A 14,370-nucleotide genomic window follows, 5' to 3' on the forward strand; every position below is an offset into this window, starting at 1 on the left:
GGGGGGGGGGGGGGGGGCGGACGGACTGCACCGGGTGACACCATTTAGGGGGGGTGACACCAAGGCAAAAATAGCAAAATATATGGAGAAAAATGATAATTCCACTGAAATTATGATATAACATCATCATACACAGCTTTAAAAATGCTATATTTTTATTATGTATCATTATAGTAATGTAGTAGTAAATTAAGGTCTTATACTGGTTTAATTTTTAAAAAGATGCTATTAACTACAGATGAATTAAAAAATAAAAAGGCCTACTACTATTAAAATTCCCCCCCCCCCCCCTGAAATAATATATACTTCCAAAAGAGCATCTTTAAAAATAAAGCCAATATTCAGAGGCTTAGACCCCCCCCCCCCCCCCCCGATATATATTTTTATTCACGTTGACAAAACGCGCCCCCACCCCAACCCAGTAGTATAGTTATTCATATTGGCAAAAAAGTTGTCCCCCTTCCCCCCCCCCCCCTCTCAAATTAGGAAACGCTGGGGACGCTTTTTACCAGTCCTAAACCTTAACGGTTTTTCTGTTGGTGTCAAACAATTGATCTTGAAAACAGTTAGATAAGCCCATATCAAGTAACTTAACTTCGACTATGTATAATTAAGTAATGCAGATCAAAATTATTTTATTTTTTTCCTACCCCGTTCGACGCCCCCTAAAGTCGGCGCCCTGGAAGGGGGCGCCTCATACGCACTCCCTAGCTACGCCTCTGTCAATATCATTATGTTGCATGTGAATATTAAAACAGATAACTTGATAACTAAATTAGCATTACATAAACAATGACATAAACAATGGCATAGTCATGTGTAAGGCCTAGCATTGCTTTGGAAGGAACTCAAATATGTGTTAACATATTGGCTTATATAAAGCATACATTTATGTGTTTATGTTTACATACACACACACATTTGAATTTTAATTGTTTACATTGAAAATTAAGCGGAAAAAACTATAGGCCTATGTCTATATTTTATGGGTTATTTTTGTGTTTTTTTTTTAAAAAAAAAAAGCTTTCTGGCAACTGAAAAATCACTGGGTAGGCTTACTTTGTCTAAACGACTTGACCTAGGCCTAAGCTTAGACATCATTTGTAGCGGGATATCCTTTGTAGACGGTAGTACGGAAGCAGACGGTTTAAACGCGTGGCTGTTGCAAGTTTGTGTAAGTTGATTTAAAAAGTCTAGATTCTAGTTATTTTTAAAAGATTAGCTGGTGAAGTGTGATAACAAAATTAACTCCGGAAATTATTAATTAATCATCAAAAGTCGCATAGACTCTTCTTTAGATCAAGAGACCAACGTGCTAGGTGAGTTGTTGAGTGTTGTGTTGACTACTGCGGACGGATGCCGCGAAATATGTAAAGGTAAAAGTTCGTGTCTTAAACTAAAATTATAGGAATGGCGAAATATCTAGATCAGTCTATTATCCAGATTCTACATCTAGAGTACCTTGACTCAGACCTCTACTCCAGATATTCGGTAAAACTGCATTTGATTTTAGTCAAGTGTATTTTATTCTCCGCTTCTAGTTTACCTCCTGTTGAGCTTATTAAAAATTTTATTAAAATAACCGGGCGTGGAACTTTACTCTAGATTCTTGATCATAAGATCTATTCTAGATTTAGAATCTAGATTGAACTGTTATAACCTCAAAGACTTCAATAGTCAGTAGCACTTTAGGACTTTATGTAATCTCACGATGTAGATCTAAATCTCTAGCTTTGGAAATTATCTGGTAATGTTTGAGTTTCGGTAACATTCGTTACTGTAGACCATATTTTATTTGACTGTTAAAACAAAGTGCATTAAATTAAAGTTTAATTGAAAGAAAATTAGCAACAATTAGCCTACTCAATTAGTAGGCCAAAATCTAAATATTATTAATAAAGTCGAGTGTTTTTTTGAGAAACACAGAAAAAAACCTGCAGAAGTCTTGCCACAACTAGCTCTAGTTCTTTTAGTAAAATAAGATGATTAGATTTACTAAAGTTAAAGTACTAAGTAGAACTAGGACAATGTTTAGTAGCAGCAATAATTAGCACATTCACTTAACATAATTAGAAATGGAATAGCTTGGCAGACTGTCATGGTTTTACTGTTTTTTACTGCTGTTCAATTCCAGAATAAGAAAGGATGCTATATCATGATTTTACCGCACTTTATTTGCAAATTTTAGGCCCTACAGAACCCAAAGCATGGACAGTCAGTACATCCACCCATCCTTAACAAATCTGTGATAAAATGTGCTACATAGGTCTAGTAACTATACTAGAGTAAATTATGATTTGCAAACATGCTGTAGTGAACTGTTTGTCGGTTTTCGGCTCATAGAAACTTTAATTAGCTTGTCTCATGCCAAACCACCACGGCGCCTGCACGTAGACTGTTCATTTATGAACACTTCCGTGTCAAGTACTTCAGTTTTCTCTCTCAAAAATTATTTTTAGAATTTTTTCAATGTTGCCTGGTACACACCATTCTATTTTTACACCACCCGGATGATGTGACCTACTCTAGGGTTGGACTTAGCTGCAAAACTTGAACCAATCAACGCTTAGCTAACAGTTTACACTATAAATAACTTCTATATATGTATGGAACATCGTAAATGTCATGGTTAATGGGTTTTTTCTACTTGTAAAATAAAAAAGGCGTGTTTCGCTCACTTATTTGGCCTTTTTGAGCTCTTACCTTGGAGCGAACGGCAACACAAAAAAATGTTGTTAAATAGGAATTTAGAGTTTAAACCTAAATTAGATCTAGAATCTATCTAGTGATCTAATTCTATAAAGTAAAAACACAAGATGAATACGTAAAGTAAATCATTAGCCCGCTAATGGAGACAGAAAAGGAGGCTGAGTGGTCACTGGTTTAGTTGGTAATAGAGCAAATAAGTATTTAGACAACAGACTGCATCGTAAAAGGGGCTGGGTGTTGAAAGGGAAAGGGTCAAAATAAGGTCAAGAAGGCAGTGGTCGCTGAATACAATTCTGATATGTACTAGCATTCATGCTTCATACATCCAGGTGTAACTTTTAATCATCTGCTTTAAAAATTTTGAGGATTTGAAGTTGAGTGCTGTATCTGATACTCAAAGCCTAACTGTTAGTCTTTATATAATTACACTTTAGCCTTAGTAATGGACTGGAGGATGTGAGGGTCTTAAAATTTCATATCAAATGAAACAAAACATCTGTGAAAAATCACGTAAACCAATGCTTGAAGATGTCATGCTAAAGTTGGCCTTAAAATAGTGATTCATTATTTAAGTTCCCTGAATAGTGTTTGGCAAGACAAAAGGTGTGAGTAGGTTTAGGAATTTGTCTTATATCTTATCCTAGCTGGAATATTAGTGACAGAAGAATCTATTGATTTTGCTGAGTTTAACCCTTAATCACCTATTGCAGTAGTCTTGACCACAACACAAAGAGTTACTAGTTTGAGGAAGATGTTGGGTATAAGACCTACTTGTCAACAGCCTTTCCTAGATACCCTTCTACACCTAACAGATTTCTTTATTTTCTTATTAACTCTTGTTGATAGTAGTAGTTTTATGTGTTTTTGCCTGTTAATCTATATATATAATTCTCTTCTGGGAGACGTTAGAAAACAAGCTGCAAGCGCGCCTTACAGTCCCCTCTCTTCCTCTCTATCGCTACCACCCTAAATTTTTACAATCATAGAGCCGGGTTTCGCGACGGCTGTTAGGGGCAGATAATTTAGTTTGAAACGATTTTAAACTTAGAGGAGGTAACTAAGAGGAGGCTGCTTTCACGTGGGGGGGGGGGAGGAGGGTTTAGTGTTTTAAAGCAAATATTTTCAGTGGCAGCATTGGTACTGTCGAATTCACAAATTATGAATTACTGAAAAGCAGAAAATAAAACTAAATAGAGGTGATGATACGCAGCGGGTCCGCTCGTATATTTTATTTATGCTAAGCAATGTGATTGATTTCTACGTATTGTGATTGATTTCTACGTAGCATTTTAATAATATACAGAAATTAGTATGCAGCCTGTTTGTTTTTCCAGAGAGAATGAGTGAGTCAGCAACTGGAAGAGCACGAGGGAGAGGAGGTCGTGGGAAGAAGTTGCCAACTGAACCACTTCCACCAGGCCAGTTAGCTCAACAAGTAAGTCTGTGTAACCTTTTTATAAGCATGCTGGCTTGTACTGTAAAAAAAAATTGGTTGAGGAAGGAATCATGGAAATAATCTTTATCTGTCTATTCTGGCTATTCTTTCAGTTTTCACTGTTTCTATTCTAACAAACCATTTGATGCAACACTTGTAACACAATTCTATTTAATTGGGATTGAGCAGTTTGCATTTTTTATAGCTAGCCATATGCTCAGCCGCATGTTGGGCTTTGTATCAGTATTAGGCAAGCTTGTAGATAATTGACCTACATTATCCAGTAAAAAATTAACTACATTTTATACAGAATATAATAATCATTTTAATGTGTACAATATCAAGTAACAAATGATGGAGGGTTATACAGCTTGTTCTCTCCAGCTAACATTTTTAATAAACATTGTTTCCTCTTTCATTTTGATAATTGTTGTAGCAAATGCTAAATATATATAACACATTATATCAAGATCTTATGACAACACAGGTTTAAAGACTTTAATGAGTCAATAAAATATAATTAACTGAACCATGTGCACATATATTATGAATTTAGTGCATTAAAACACAAATGCCCCAACCTTAGTCTAGAACTAGTGTGTCAGCCTTTGTCTAGTAGTTCCAGTCTGGTTGTTGGAAATAGACATTTACAGATGAAAAGCACAATGAAAGGACCATAATGAAACATGCCTCATACTGAGAATAAATAGCCATTTAATGTATTAATAGCAACATTATTTGAGGTCTACAAAGGCCACAAACAGTATATTAGAAAATAAGTACATTAAAAATAGCTCTTATTAGAACGGAATATGAGAGCAGACCATTGGGCAGTGAGTGTGGATAGAAATTTAAAGCTTTTAGTGGTCAGGCTTTTAACACATGATGCAATGAGCTGCCTAATAGACCACTAGGCAGTATGGGAAATAGTCTCCTGAAAAAAAATGTGGAGAGTGGTCCTGAGGTCTATAGGGGTAGTCATTGCAGTTATGGTAAAAATGGATGTTGGCTGTGACAGTAGTTTCTTCTGTAATGGTACTACTTTGTATTAATGGCATGTGGTTTTCTTATATGAGATGACATTGCAGTTTAGTTTTTGCAATTTAAAAAAAATTTAATCCTTCTTGCTTTATAATGGTCTCCTTCAGAATTTGCAATGTAACAGTATTGTTAATAGCCTTTTCTATCTTATGTATTATTTACTGAATTTAAGTATTACTATTTTCATGAACTTTACTTTTAGAGTGGCGGCAGTGGTGATGCAGGCCCAGCGCTTCCTTCAAGAGGTAGAGCTCGAGGTGTGGCCAGATTAGCTCAGCCCGAGCAGCAAGTTGGCATTCAACAGATAACACCAACACAGCCTTTAGCGACACCAATGTCCCATGCAGTGCCAGAAAGTATTACAGGTGGCAGGGGTGTTCAGCGTGGTGGAGGACGTGAACGCCCACCAATAGGAGAGATGGCAATGATGAGTCTCGGCGATAGACCTCGCAGAACTGCTTATGACAAATACGTAGATGATGAATGGAGATCAAAGGATAAAGACTCAGTTGGTACGGTTAAAACATTGTACTCTTTGTGGAACATTTTACCCCTTTTTCATTTGATTTTTCAATTTTCTCATTGATGTTTCTTCTACTCAGGTAAAAGTGGAGACAAAGTAATGCTTTTGACTAATTACTTCAACGTTGGATTAGCTCTTGACACAAAAATATTTCAGTATCATGTGTCCTTCAAGCCTGAAGTAGAAAATGTGAAGGTGAAATTTGGACTGATTGCATCTTTGTCTGAAGTAGTTGGGGCAGTAAAGTGTTTTGATGGTGGCATTCTGTATTTACAAAGGCTTCTTCCCAAAGATGTAAGTTTTTAAAATTTGTTTTTTTTTTAACTATGCTCATTTAATCTGCACTGTAATACCTCCTTAATTTGTAAGATACCTTCATTTTGTGAAATGTAGATTGTTACTTTCAGTAATTGCATTAATAATCCGTGTAATAATCCATGTAATATTAAATTTTCCAAATTACAGCCAATGGAGTGTGTTGCCACTCGTTCATATGATAGTGCTCAAATTACTGTTGAATTCAAGTATGTTTGCGAGGTCCACAGGAATTCCCCTCAGTTCTTGCAAATAGCCAATCTTATGTTTAAAAGGTAGGTCCTCTTTATTTTTTTTGTAAATTTTAATTTAAATAGTTCCTCTTGTTGTTTTATGTTCAGCACAAACAAAGTCTCCTGGGTATTTTAAAAAGGTTTTAATTATTTCAGAGTTCAGCTTGCTTTGGAGATGAAACAAATACGAGACCATTATTTCAATCTCAAGCTAGCAATTAAAATTCCCAAACACAGGTATGTTGCGCATTTTTTAAATTTTAGTCTCATGGTATCAACCATAAATACTCATTAAGCTGTACATTTTTATATTTTATTAATGTATATTTCAGAATTGAGGTCATGCCAGGATTCTCTACATCTATCCTTAGTTATGATGGTGGTAATTTGTTAGGGGTAGACATTGTTCACAAAATTCTGAGATTTGACACTTTTTTGGATTCCCTTTATATGCTGTTCCAATCATGCAATAAGAATTTGGAGGAGTTTCACAAGAGGGCTACCAAGGAATTAGTGGGGTCAATTGTCATGACAAGGTATTTAACGTAGCCTTTTCAAGTTAAGACTGTTATGTGGTTTGTGTTTAAAGTAATTAGTTCTACCTAATTTTGAAATACAAAATTAGCTCAATTTTTATATTTGTATAGGTATAATAATAAGACATACCGTGTTGATGATATTAATTGGAATGCTCGTGCCACAGACACTTTCGAAAAGAATGGTGAGCAAATGAGCTACATACAGTATTATAAAGAGGTTAGTAAACTTTTACTAGCACATTCTCGAATTAAAAAGGAAATCTCAGACATAAAGAGTTAACTCACTAGTTTTTTTTTTTAATCTTTGATGACCATGTTTTCTAACCAAACCCTATTAGCTTCCTGTTAATTCTTAATGTCAACTTCCTCATAGCTTATCATTTAATTACAGTGTTTCAAATTAATTTTGAAATCATTGTAAATAGTGACAATTAGGACAAGACAAACTTGCCTGTTTTTGTAAGAGCTAGAAATGGTGACTGATCTCTTAGCTCATTCGAACTCAAGGTGTACTGTTTGCACTACTTTAAGGGGAAAATAAGTGACACCACAAGAAAATCTGATAAGGCAATTCTTGGTGTTGTCTTATTATACACTGATGTCTAAACTGTGACTTAAATAGAAACCCATCCACCATGACTGATTTGGGGGTAAATTTATGCCAGCAATATTTAATAGTTGACAAAGGATTCTCTAAAAGCAAAAATAACAATGGTTACTATTTGCAGAATGCCTTTTTTTTATCAAAGGTTTTGTTTTTACATGCATTTTTTTTTTAAAACACTTTAATAGATCTTGGTTAAACAAGTCTAGGCTACTCAAAAGAGTAGGCCTAAGTTTTTTAATTAATTTTCTATAATCTTAAAAATTCTTACTGTTAATTGATTTTTTTTTAGTTATCGTTCATTGAATTGAAAACAAAATTGCAAATATAGCATTAACAAATACAATTAAATAAGTTTCTTGTTGAAAAAAAGGTCATATTTGTAAAATTTTAAAAAAAATGTTAATATTATATATATAGCAATTTAACAAACATTAGTATTATTTTAGAATAATAAACTTTCCATAAATAGTCTTGAATTATCCAAATATGAACTCTATTAGCATTACAACTATTCATATTTATAAAGTGGTCATTACTGATTTTTCTTGTTTTAGCACTGGAACATAGAGATCAAGGATATAGACCAGCCCTTGCTGGTGACCAGACCAACAGAAAGAGATGTGAGAAGGGGCCAAAAGACAAATTTGTACCTAGTGCCAGAGTTGTGTACTATCACTGGTAATACTATAGTTCTGAAATCCTTGACTATTTCAACTTTACTTATCTTTTGAAAAAAAAAAATTATGTTGTTTATTATTTTCACATGTTGCTATAGTTTCAACTTCAGTATTTTTTAAATGTGTATTTTTTTTTTGTCAAACCTAAAAAGAATGTTTTAAATATTCTTAGCATTGCTTAGCGCATGCTTCATTTATGAAGGAATTTTAATCTACTTTTTTGTAAGGAATTTTATTTATGAAGTATGTTTATATAATAATCTAACATTTGCAGGTCTGAGTGAACAGTTAAGATCAGATTTTAATGTAATGAAAGATTTAGGCGTTCACACAAGAATAGGACCTGGAGACAGACTTAAACAAATTCAAAGGCTCTGTGAACAAATCAACCAGTAAGTCTTGCGGTTTCTTCACCTTTTTCTCTCTGAAAATCTCAACTAAAATGGTGCTAACAATTTAGGTGATCAATTTTATAGGTCTCCTAAAGTAGCAGAAATTCTAAAGCCATGGAAGATTGAGATCAGCGATAAACCTGCTCAAATCCCTGGAAGGCAATTACCTGCTGAACAGTTGCTAATGAAGACAAACAGGGTAAATCTTCATTACATTTGTCTGGTTATAATTTCTGTTGTAATACTATTTATTTTGTATATGCACCAAAATTTCACTCAGTATTAAGAAATCTTTAATAAATTTAATTTTTGCAGGGTGAATACACTAAAATTTCATATGATATTAAAGAAGCAGACTGGAGCAGAAATATGCGCAATATGTGTCTCCTCAACCCTGTCCACATGGAACAGTGGCTTATCATCTTTCCACGTCAAGCTGCACAATCATCTTCAGAGCTGAGTGACTGTTTATCAAGAGTTGGCAAAGGAATGGGCATGAGGATTATTAATCCAACTGCGTAAGTTAAAAAAATGTATTTAGAGGAAATTAATTTTATAGTTCATTTTTTTTTTTTAAATATTTTGCATTTAATGTAAATGTTGACCTAATATTCTGTTCCATCAAAATACACAGGGTTGAGTTAAATGATGACAGAAATGACTCTTACCTTCAAGCTATCCGCCAGAATCTCAACCAGAGGGTGCAGATGGTAGTCTGTGTAGTTCCAAATCAAAAGAAAGATCGCTATGATGCCATTAAAAAGTGTTGTTGTATTGATAATCCAGGTATGCAAACTTTTGATTTAGATATGAGGACTGAGGGTCCAAACATGAATTCTTATTGTCCATACAAAAAGCTGAAAGATCTATTTGAATATTTGTAGTTTTCCTTTTCGGAACAAATTAGTTTTATGTTATTAAAACAAACAAGCTTTATTCATGTAATCTACCAAGCGAAGTAAACTTTTAATGCCTATTTGTTTCACACTGCTTTAGTTATACAGTAACTTTTGTATTTCCCATTTTCAGTACCCAGTCAGGTAGTTGTCACCAGAACACTACAGAAGAAACAGGGCCTGATGAGTGTTGCCACTAAAATTGCAATCCAGATGAACTGCAAAATGGGAGGTGAAGTGTGGGGTGCTGAGATTCCGGTAATTAATTTTTTAAAATAATGGTTTAGATAGCAATGTCAGCTTAATGCAAATTAAATTATGAAATCACAGTTAAACCATTTAGATCTAATTGTAAATTTCCTACACATAGTTAAAAGGCTTGATGGTGATTGGCATTGACACCTACCATGACTCAGCACATAAAAACCAATCAGTTGGAGCTCTTGTGGCTTCTCTTAACAAAGAATGCACTAGATACTACAGTAAAACTGAGTATCATCCGACCAAAGATGAGTTAATGCGGAACTTACAACCACTTATGAGAGGTGTGTATACTTATGTACATTGATGGTAGTGTGTTACCCTGGTTTATATAAGTACATCTTTATGTGAAAATAGCTTGAATTGGCAATGTCATTATCATGATCAAATTTGTACCATCTAGCTGAGAGTTATCTGTGTGAATTTTAAAATTTTTTATTGTTGATGTTTCAGGTGCACTCCAAAAATATCATGAGGTAAATGGAGCCCTGCCACAAAAGATAATTCTTTATCGTGATGGTGTTGGTGATGGGCAGCTAAAAACTGTTTTCCACTCAGAGAATGAACAAGTAATAAGTGCTATTAGAGACGCTGGCGGACAGGATTACAAGTAATATAACAATTTTGTTATTGCATTCTTTTTTTTAAATCCTGAATAAGCTCAAACATATGGTATTCTTACTTTCTCATTTCATCCTCCATTGTTATAGTTACACTTTTTATATTCCATTTTTCAGACCAGGGTTTGCTTTTGTGATTGTGAAAAAACGCATCAACACCAGATTGTTTGCACCACAGGGCAACAATTTAAACAATCCTCCACCTGGAACCATTGTTGACCAATTTATTACCAAACCTTCTTGGTATGTTCATTATTTACTTGTTTGTGAGCCATCCTGCATTTCCTGAACCATTTGATTCTCATATTCCAATACAATACAAATATGAGCCAGTACAACAACGCAGACACCAATTTCAGTATGCTAAAATAATTATAATGTGACAAATAGGTGAAGATGTTTATGCTTGATTAACAATATGAAGAATCACAAATGTAGATTTAAAGTAGTTTATTGATGTACAGTTTTGTTAATATGTTTGTTTAATAAAAACTTTTTTTTCATCCAGGTATGACTTTTTCATTGTAAGTCAGTCAGTGAGACAAGGCACTGTGACACCCACAAGCTACAATGTCATATTTGATGATACTGGACTCCAACCAGATCACATTCAGAGGCTCACCTATAAATTGTGTCATCTTTATTTCAACTGGCAGGTAATGATGCAGCTTTTTTTTTTAAATAAATTTTCCAGGGATGTGACTTTTCCGAATTTTAGCGGAAATCCGATTTTTCCGTTTCAGCTGCAATTTTCCTCCGCTGATTTAATTTTTGCCGAATTTTTCCGCCGATCTTCGATTTTTGCCGAAGTTTTAAAAATTAGGAGAAAAAAAAACGAAAATGGCATCTACGGAAACGGCCGACTTGCGCATTCCATATATTCGTATTTAAAATCGAGAATTACAGTACTTAGGTCAAATATGCACATTTCTTTTTAATTAGACGATTGCGCTATGTCTGACCGTGCTAGATTAAGATGAAATATTGATCTAGGTCAAGATTCAGAATTTCTGCGAATTTCAGTAGTTTTCAGAACGAAAATTTTTTGTCCAAATTTTCCGCTGATATCAGTTGAATATTTATCAAAAACGCGGGAAAAGTAATATAAAATAATGCCTTTCTTCAAATGAAACTCGCATCTCACAAGCGTGGTATTCTAGCTATCGATATAGCCTAATTTACCTTTCTGTATTTTAACCCACCCAAATCTACAGTCTCTCTCTGATTTTATTTTATTTAGCTATCTAAAATTAATATTAAAATCCTTGCAAAAAGTGACTATGAAGACTAGACTAACCCCCCCCCCCCCCCCTGTAGCAACCGTGGCTCTTGTGACCTCACCTTGACCCCCAAGTACGTGTTTGGTACTGCTTGTGGGGAAAAAAATAAAATGACGTCACAGTAATTTCAAAGAGCTGTTCCTGCAATACCTATGCTATAGGCCTACAGATTTAAAAAAAAAAAAAACTGAACTCAACGGTACTCAGAAGAAAAAAATACGATATGGACTGTTTTTAATAAGGGGTCTTCCATAAATAACGTCACACTCGGGGGGGTCCGTAATTTTGTAACGTGTAGGCTAATGAGGGGGAGGGGGTCAGATAGTGTGACGTCATATTTTTTATTTTAAAAAAGTTATGTTAGAAACTGAATTTTAGCCGCTATTACGCGTTTTAGAAAACTTTTTAAAATTGTAATATAAATTAATTAAAATACCCTATGTTGGTTGAGCTCAGTCAATATTTTAGAGAAAAAAATCGATGTTTAAAAAAAAAATTCAAATTCAATATTGAGGAGGGGGGAGCGGTTGTTGGCTGAGGTGTGACGCCATTTTAGGGGGGTATGTCTTTTGTGATGGAGAGGAGAGGGGAGGTAAAAATCGTAAAAAAAAAACGTGACGTCATTTATGGATGACCTCAAACAATTTACAGCCATTCCAAAAACAAAAATAACCATGTGGTTTGGCTATCGAAATGGTTAACTTTGGTTCACATATCAGACCCTTTCTAATTTCAGCTAATCTGGTCAATTTCATTTTCCAACACCTGAACCCAAAACTTTCAAATTACAATTAATCTTAATCTAGGCATTTTACAGTTGAAGACTAACATTTTTACCATGCCAATCTTTAAAAGAATATAAGGCATAATTTAAAATTGAAAACAAAAGTGTAACTAGACTAGATTAGTACACTTTAAATTAACTAAATGTTGAACTTATTTGCCACTTTTGCAAATGTAATTTAAAAAAAAAAAAGTTGTTTATAAGTTAAACATTAAATTGCAATTAGCCAAGACTTTCAATGTCAATTTAGAATAACATAAACTTCTTTTATTTATAATATTAGCTATATTAAACGATTAATTAGAACAGTAATGGCATGAGACTGCATTAACTGCGATAAAAAAATATAGATAAAACATATTGAGTTCTTGTCCGAAGAAAATTTCCTAATTTTTTTTCCTGGTCTGGTCACATCCCTGATTTTCATAAGACTTTGCAAAGTATGATTTATTAAACCTATGCAGATATTTTACTTCTTACACTTAAGGATAAGTATTTAAATTTGTTTATGATCTTTAAAAAATGAACCTTATTCATTGCATTTAGTTGTAAAATTGTTCTTTCCTCCATCATAATTTTTTGTTTTGTGTAACAAGTTATGTGCCTTGTGGCCTGCTTCCACCTGCTTTTCTTTCTAGGTGTGCTTTCATATCCTTTTTTTTTTTGTTTTGACCCAAGAATATCTTTAAGGCAGTCAGTATTTGGTGTTGTGTCACCAGCCTCATCTACCCAGGGGTTCTGAAACTCAATTAAAATATCCTCATACTTTCTTATGGTTAAAAAGTTGTATTTGGTAGGCTAATGAAAGGTTTAAGAAAATAACACTTATATTCATATAATCTTGTTTTTCCTTCAGGGAACTATCAGAGTACCTGCACCATGCCAGTATGCACATAAATTAGCATTTTTGCAAGGACAGTCTTTACACAGAGAATTTTCTGGCTATCTTGCTGACAAGCTGTTTTATTTGTAAAAAAAAATGTTTTTAATGAATCAACTAACCCATTAGACTTTGGGATCATTGTTTTTATATAAATTTACAAGGTTCTTGTTTATAACACTTTTTTGAGTAACAATACTTTTGTTTTGGGACAATACTTTTTTAATGTACATTTAATGAAAAAGAAAACTAAAATTAATCCTCCAATAACAATGTCCATAATAAAGATGATAAGTTATAATTCATAAGCAATGTGCATTTTGTTAATTTTGAATTTTGTTTTTAAAGCAATTTTAATTCAATTACAAATTTTTGTTTGTACTAATACTAGGAGTTTTAGTTTAAGTCATGTTATGTGAAATGTGGTACAATCAGTGGAGGAAAATTGTGAGAAATATGAGGCATAAAAGTAATGGGTGCCATGAACCATATTTTTTTATGGTAAGAATGTGAAATGTTGAAAAAAATCATTCATTTTTTTCATTTGCATTGAATGTAGATTTGTAAAGAAACCATTACTGGGATAAGTAGCCAACATGAGTATTTGCACCAGTTAGTTTTTTATTTTCATCATGCAAGAAAAGACATCTGTAAATAATTCATTCAATATCTTGTTCCAATTTTTCTGCTTTGAACATACTTCATGAGATTCTGTAAAAAGTGAATTCATAAAAAATGTATGCCATTTGTAGTTTTAGATAGAGCTAAAGCAATGTACTGTATGTTTTTATCTCCTTTTTAAAAACATTATTGCAAGGATTTGAAATAATGAAAACAGTTTATCAGATGTGCTTATATCTGCCTACTAAAGGGGAAGTATGCAACTTAATTAGATCCTTTCAAATCCGATCGCTATTTTTAGCTGTGTGGCAGGTTCGATAGTCTGTCGGCTATCAAATATCAGGTTCAAATCAGTCTTCATTGTGGAGTTATTTTTTTTTTATAGTGCAAATGGCATTCATTTATTTTTTAACGCTATAGATCTTACTTAGGGTTAGCCTTAGGACTATTAAAAAATAGTATTAATGACTTTTTTTTTTCAGAATAAATTTTAAGAATTTTAACAGATTTAATTAAATGTATATTTTTTGACAGTTATTTCTTGGATGTGAGAGGAT

At 33.6% G+C, this 14,370-nt stretch overlaps 1 protein-coding gene across 1 annotated transcript; it reads left to right on the top strand.

Moving 5' to 3' along the window:
• Positions 1-1,075: 1,075 nt before the first annotated feature.
• On the top strand, positions 1,076-13,835 carry LOC131941365 (piwi-like protein 1). The gene is made up of 19 exons (XM_059300603.1): positions 1,076-1,174; positions 4,044-4,144; positions 5,388-5,697; positions 5,788-6,002; positions 6,174-6,298; positions 6,413-6,493; positions 6,589-6,792; positions 6,904-7,012; positions 7,957-8,080; positions 8,354-8,471; positions 8,556-8,670; positions 8,787-8,989; positions 9,106-9,257; positions 9,501-9,625; positions 9,738-9,912; positions 10,082-10,238; positions 10,366-10,491; positions 10,757-10,904; positions 13,169-13,835. Exons 2-19 carry the CDS (start codon positions 4,049-4,051, stop codon positions 13,283-13,285), a joined length of 2,700 nt encoding a protein of 899 aa, XP_059156586.1. The 5' UTR covers positions 1,076-1,174; positions 4,044-4,048; the 3' UTR covers positions 13,286-13,835.
• The last annotated feature ends 535 nt before the right edge of the window (positions 13,836-14,370 follow it).

This window comes from Physella acuta, unplaced genomic scaffold, assembly GCF_028476545.2.
Source record: "Physella acuta isolate Inbredline_101_S28 unplaced genomic scaffold, ASM2847654v3 ptg000358l, whole genome shotgun sequence".
NCBI classification, from domain to species: Eukaryota; Metazoa; Mollusca; class Gastropoda; family Physidae; genus Physella; species Physella acuta.

Bases quoted from the DNA above. Each gene is read 5' to 3' on its own strand.
- LOC131941365 (XM_059300603.1), top strand. From the start codon at position 4,049: ATGAGTGAGTCAGCAACTGGAAGAGCACGAGGGAGAGGAGGTCGTGGG. The intron at 5,698-5,787 runs GTACGGTTAAAA...TCTTCTACTCAG, and splicing joins AAAGGATAAAGACTCAGTTG to GTAAAAGTGGAGACAAAGTA. The intron at 9,626-9,737 runs GTAATTAATTTT...TCCTACACATAG, and splicing joins TGTGGGGTGCTGAGATTCCG to TTAAAAGGCTTGATGGTGAT.